The 6651-nt window shown below is 41.2% G+C and overlaps 1 protein-coding gene across 2 annotated transcripts in view; it reads left to right on the forward strand.

Annotated features, from left to right (window-relative positions):
- Positions 1-6651, forward strand: part of LOC128699934 (RNA-binding protein RO60) — a 331808-nt gene that overhangs the window by 304789 nt on the left and 20368 nt on the right. For both annotated transcript variants that reach the window (XM_070102461.1, XM_070102462.1), the window contains exon 12: positions 3830-3990. In XM_070102461.1, the coding sequence (XP_069958562.1) occupies positions 3830-3990 (161 nt within the window). The remainder of the gene's footprint in view (positions 1-3829; positions 3991-6651) is intronic.

Consider the following 6651-nt stretch of genomic DNA (forward strand, 5'->3'; position numbering starts at 1 on the left):
CAGTTTTGACATTGTGTTCTGCAGCTTAGCCAAGGAGGGTCCCTTGCTGATCAGGAACTTGCATTTTGCAGCAAAGTGTTCAGCAAAGAGGTCTGGCCTTCTGACTAATACTTGCAGAGGTGGGCCCATCCTGTCGATGCAGAGGTGGGAATAAGTTCATCAGGCAGATAACCTTGTCTGTCTGACTAGGACCACCAGGTTTTCCTACCCTACCTGATGCCAGCTTCTTCTTAGTGTCCACTCCCATTTAGCAATGGCCCACTTTTGAACATCACCTACATGCCTACAGGTTTGCATGTGCAAGTTCTGGTAGGTAGGATGTCTTTATACTCAGCCATGCTCTGTACTTAGCAGCAGCCTCTACAATGGAAACCCAAACCAAGGCTGATCTTGTAGGCTTGGCCACATATTGTCGTGAGGAATGTGTTCTTTGTTGGTAGATTAAGGATGCCAGTGAAGGCTTTCTACTTGCTGTCAACATCCCTGGAGAAGAGCATTCCAGTCGGTGGTGGCGAGCTCAGAGCAAAGGGCCAGCCAATTACTTCCTTTCCCATAGCCAGGTTGTGCATGTGGACTCTCACCTCGCTCTTGCTGGGATCTTAAGTGTCGTGAAACAGCCTTGTGGTCAGACGATCTTAACATAGCCGAGGGGTTGGACAAGTGACTATGCTTTCTGCCAGATCACTACTACTGGCCAGGGGAGGAGCCAGAGATAAGGAGTAGGAAATCAACAAAGTTTCTCAAGTGTCAAACACTGCAAGAAGGTCATCAAAGTCCTCTGTATATGTTGTGCTGGTTGAGGTCACCAACAATTATAATATTATGTTACAGTTGTGTTGTAGCAGAAGGGAGTCAATATTTTCCCATTAGGAAGTTGATATTCGCATGCCACTGAGGTCTGTATTAGGCATGCTAGTACAGAGGTACTAGTGTTTATACAGAGCTTTGAAGAACATCATTCTCAAGATGTGTAGTGCAAACATCAATGCTGGGTATGAATATTTCTTGTAGAGAAGTGGCTATGCAATGCCTCCTTGCCCTTGTCTTCTCTTCTCATCCATGAGGGGTATTCAGCAATTCTTTGCACCTTTCTGAGTCCTGTCATCCAAAATAGCCTAACAACAGCTACTTTCACACCGGGACGCGAGTGTTCACAAACTATGTGGTGAGCTTCTCCAACATTAGTGTATGAAATCCTAATGCTACAACAGGATGAGACTGGCTCCTCAAGTGATGAAGTGGTCAGCTTGAGGTGGGTGTGTAGGGAATGGTTGGTGCCTGCTCTGAGAGAGGTAGGTACTGAGGCAGCTGCAGGGATGTGGTCTGTGGTCTTGTATAAGGCACAGTCCCACCTGCTGGGCTGGGATAGGAGTAGCTAAGTGGGTATGAGAGTGTTCACCAATTCAGAGATCCTGCTGGTTTGTTCTGAGAACAGGTCTCTGAAACAGGTGGCCTGTCTGTCAGGTTCCTTTTTCTTCCGACACTGCCCCTATGTCCTTTCTTGTAGCAGTACTTACACCTTGGTATCTCGTGAGGCAGTTGTTGGCAGTGTGCCCCTTCCGTGACAGCGAGAGTACAGCCTAGGTGCCTGGGAGGGTGGACTAGGACGTTGCACTCTCCTGAGCTCTTTGCAGATTTATCCTCAGATTCTTGCCGCTGGAACTGTGTTAGTGGAGGGTGAGACGGCTGTAGATGTCTTCTCCTCCACGTCCTCTGCCCCTGGGCTCTCTTACCAGTTCTGACAGATGTGTCCCTGCTGTTCCGCATCGCAAGAGTAGTGATCAGGCAGTGGATAGTTCCCGATCATTAACTGCAATCATTTTCTGGTGAGGAAACTCCTGGCTCAGAATCAACTTCTGCCACTAAAGCACTGCTACCAGATCGTGAATAGTATCGGCAGGTGTGCTGACAGTAGGATCAGAGATGGTATGCACTGTCATAGATCGGCAGTAGTTAAGAGATGTCGTGGTGAGGAATTAATAGATCCAAGGCTTCATGCTGGAAAGAGAGGGGATTTGTTCCTCTGTGGTGTATTGGGGAGAATTGTTGTGTTAGATTCTAAAGGTAGTGTTTTGAACTCTGTCAGTCTCAGTGGGACCTTAGCGATATGACAGAATTCCACTAGTTGTTTACCCTGAGTTAAGCTCAGTGTGGGACTTCCAGTCTTTGTCAATAGTGTCGCCATCAGCTGAGCAGCTTACGTCACTTGATGCAGGCTTACTGGCCTCTACAATAGCTTGTAGGTTATCTAAATGATTTGAGGAGCCTCTCTCTCTTCTCTTTCTCTCTCTCTCTCTCTCTCTCTCTCTCTCTCTCTCTCTCTCTCTCTCTCTCTCTCTCTCTCTCTCTCTGTCTCTCTTTCTGTCTCTCTGTCTCTCTCTCTGTCTCTCTCTGCCTCTCTCTGCCCTCTCTCTGCCCTCTCTCTGTCTCTCTCTCTGTCTCTCTCTCTCTCTGTCTCTCTCTCTCTCTGCCCTCTCTCTCTGCCCTCTCTCTGTCTCTCTCTCTCTCTCTCTTCTCTTCTTCTTTCTTTCTCTCTTTCTCTTTCTCTCTCTTTCTCTCTTTCTCTCTCTTTCTCTTTCTCTCTCTCTTTCTCTCTCTTTCTTTCTCTCTCTTCTCTCTCTCTTTCTCTCTTTCTCCTCTCTTTCTCTTTCTCTCTTTCTCTCTCTTTCTCTCTCTCTCTCTCTCTTCTCTCTCTCTCTCTTTCTCTCTTTCTCTCTCTCTCTCTCTCTCTCTCTCTCTCTCTCTTCTCTTTCTCTCTCTCTCTCTCTCTCTCTCTCTCTCTCTCTCTCTCTCTCTCCATAACCCACTTTGTACATCCAACTCTGGTTTGATTCCATATATCCTTCTTGAATTAATACATTTATATCTCTCTTTCCTGCCATAACATATCCTTCAACATTATTGCTACTTTAGCTCTAACTCTATTTGAAACCTGACTTAATCCCATTTATTTCTTCCACTGAAACTCTCCACCCTTCAGGTTTAGTTTCATCAACCAGACATCGGTTTTCCTCATTCATAACATCCACAATCATCTCTTTTGTCATCATTCGCACAACATCTAATACAGTTATTCAAACATCCCACTTTGATGGTTTTTCTTTTCTTTTAGTAGGCTATACGGAAAAGGGGCTACTAGCTATTGTTCCTGCAGTTTAGTTGACTTTTTACAACACGCACAATATGGAGGAAAGATTTTTATTCCACTTCCCATGGATATATACAAAAAGCAATGAGAACAAGAACTATTTAGATAAAATCAAAGAGAACTCAGAGGAAATATACAACATATACATGTATGTGTGTAGTGTGACCCTATGTAGTAGAAGTAGCAAGATGTACTCTGAAATCTTGCATGTTTATGAGACAGAAAAAAGACACCAGCAATCCTACCATCATGTAAAACAATTACAGGCTTTCATTTTACACTCACTTGGCAGGATGGTAGTACCTCCCTGGGTGGTTGCTGTCTACCAACCTACTACCTATGAATAATAATAATAATAATAATAATAATAATAATTTTATTGTTATTATTATTATTTGTTTCTTGTGATTATTTCTTTTTCTTCTTTCTTTGTGAATAAAAATATTTGTTTTTGCTTGCAACTCTGAAGATCATTAAAAACTTTATATTTTATTTTATTTATACATCGGTTTTTTCCCACCAAGGCAGGGTTGCCCAAAAAAGAAAAACTTTCATCATTCACTTCATCGCTGTCTTGCCAGAGGCACACTTACACTACAGTTATAAAACTGCAACATAAACACCCCTCCTTCAGAGTGCAGGCATAATATTCCTGGTAATTATAACTTATAAATTTTCCAGACGATAATTGGGGAGGTGAATATAGAAGCAGCACTGAAGTGGGCCAAGGAAAATGAAGCAGAGACGGTAGTGGTGCTCACCCACAAATTTGAGCAACTTGGTATATATAGTGGAGCTCAGAGTCTACAGCAACTTAATGAAAAGAACAACACTAACATCAGGTAAATTAGTTTATGTCTGTGATGTATTATCATATAGGCCCGACACTTTTGTTTGAGTATAGTTATTACATAAGGACAAGGTGCAAGGACACTATAAAGACACTTGCAATAAGTGATCACACAAAGGAATATCAGTCAGTAGCAGCATTAAATAGGCAATCTTATTGTCATAGTTCTATATTCATGACTTTGTTAAGTCATGATAATATTGTGTGTGTGTATAGGGTAGAATCTCCATGGGGAAATGGAAGAGAATCCTTCCTACATAAGCTATGACTGTCCTAAGAGGTGACTAAAATGCTGGGAGCAAGGGGCTTGTATTATTATTATAATCAAGGGGAAGCGCTAAACCCGTAGGATTATACAGCGCCTGGGAGGGATGTGGAAGGCATTCAGGCTTAATTCGGGGAACTGGAGCACAGATCCAATTCCCTAAATCAAGAGCCCCTCACCAACATCAAGGAACCTTCCCTGAGGGGACAAGGGGCTTGTAACCCTTTCTGTGTAAATTACTTTTTTTTTTTTTTTTTTTTTTTTTCAATAAACCGGCCGTATCCCACCAAGGCAGGGTGGCCCAAAAAGAAAAATGAAAGTTTCTCTTTTTAAATTTAGTAATTTATACAGGAGAAGAGGTTACTAGCCCCTTGCTCCCGGCATTTTAGTCGCCTCTTACAACATGCATGGCTTACGGAGGAAGAATTCTGTTCCACTTCCCCATGGAGATAAGAGGTAACAAACAAGAACAAGAACTAGAAAGAAAATAGCAGAAACCCCAGAGGGGTGTGTATATATATGCTTGTACATGTATGTGTAGTGTGACCTAAGTGTAAGTAGAAGTAGCAAGACGTACCTGAAATCTTGCATGTTTATGAGACAGAAAAAAAAACACCAGCAATCCTACCATCATGTAAAACAATTACAAATTACTAAATATAAAAAGAAAAACTTTGGTTTTTCTTTTTAACCCGTAAACGGTCCAAACGTATATATACGTTTTTTCAACATTTGAAAGTATGTAAAAAAAGTAGATCTTCTTTTTTTTTTTTACATTTGAAAATGTGTACAAAAACTTTGATCTACTTTTTTTTTTTGATATATTTGAAAATATGTAAAAAAAATGTAGATCTACTTTTGTAGCACTACACATGTGAACGTAGATCTGCTTGGACTGTTTACGGGTTAAGTCACCCTGCCTTGGTGGAAGATGGCTGCTGCATTACAAAAAGAAAAAAAATCATAGAAACAAACCACTTGTTTTGTGGTTTATTTGCAGTTGTGTTATTACATTTTTGTGAGTCAGAATACAATAGGAGGTACATCTACAGCTACTGGAAATGTTATCAGATGTACGATGGTTAAATACTGAAGATGGAAAACCATGTTTTTCCTGTAGCTACTTATTGGTAATTCTTCTTTCAACCTGTATTTTTTTGTACCTCTGTATGTATGCTCAAATTACACCAGCCATATCCCACCAAGGCGGGGTGGCGAAAAAGGAAAAACAAAAGTTTCTCCTTTTATTTTTTTCAACAAACTGGCCATATCCTTCCAAGGCAGGGTGGCCAAAAAAAAAAAAAAAACGAAAGTTTCTCTTTCTAAATTCAGTAATTTATATAAGAGAAGGGATTACTAGCCCTTTGCCCCCGGCATTTTAGTCGCCTCTTACAACACACATGGCTTACAGAGGAAGAATTCTGTTCCACTTCCCCATGGAGATAAGAAGAAATAAACAAGAACAAGAACTAGAAAGAAAATAGCAGAAAACCCAGAGGAGTGTGTATATATATCCTTGTACATGTATGTGTAGTGTGACCTAAGTGTAAGTAGAAGTAACAAGACGTACCTGAAATCTTGTATGTTTATGAGACAGAAAAAAAAACACCAGCAATCCTACCAACATGTAAAACAATTACAGGCTTCTGTTTCACACTCACTTGACAGGATGGTAGTACCTCCCTGGGTGGTTGCTGTCTACCAACCTACTACCTAGGTTTCTCCTTTTACATTTAGTAATATATGCAGGAGAAGGGGTTACTAGTTCCTTGCTCCCAGCATTTTAGCCGCCTCTTACAACACGCATTGCTTACAAAGGAAGAATTCTGTTCCACTTCCCCATGGAATTATTGGTAATTATATGAGTTTAAATTAGGTAGTGGAGATACTTACTTATGGTGTGAATATCACACAGATAATTCATAGTAAAAATTGAAAGGCGATGTTGGGTCACCAAAAGTATAATTCAAAGGGGTTGCTGATGTGGTTTGGGTATGTAGAGAGGATGGAGAGTGTATTGAGTGTATAGTGTATAAATGTAAGGTGGAAGGTAGGATAGGTAGGCATCATCCCAGGAACAGATGGAAAACATGGGTAAAAGAGGCTTTGAGTTTTAGGAGCTTGAGCATCCAGCAGGCTGGTATGAGTGTGTTAGATGGCAGTGAATGGAGATAAGTGGTATTTAAAGGACTGAGTGTTAGAGTGTAAACAAGATAACTTTTATGAAGAGATTCAGGGAAACTAGTTAGCCAGTTTTGAGTCCTGGAGATGAGAATGGCAGTGCTTCTGCTCTGAAGGATGGATAGGGACATTACAGTTTGAGGGTAATCCAAATTGTGACATCAGCACACTTCTGGAAAGATGGTGATTGACTGAACAATAGTGAAT

This window comes from Cherax quadricarinatus, chromosome 81, assembly GCF_038502225.1.
Source record: "Cherax quadricarinatus isolate ZL_2023a chromosome 81, ASM3850222v1, whole genome shotgun sequence".
In the NCBI taxonomy this organism is placed as follows: domain Eukaryota; kingdom Metazoa; phylum Arthropoda; class Malacostraca; order Decapoda; family Parastacidae; genus Cherax; species Cherax quadricarinatus.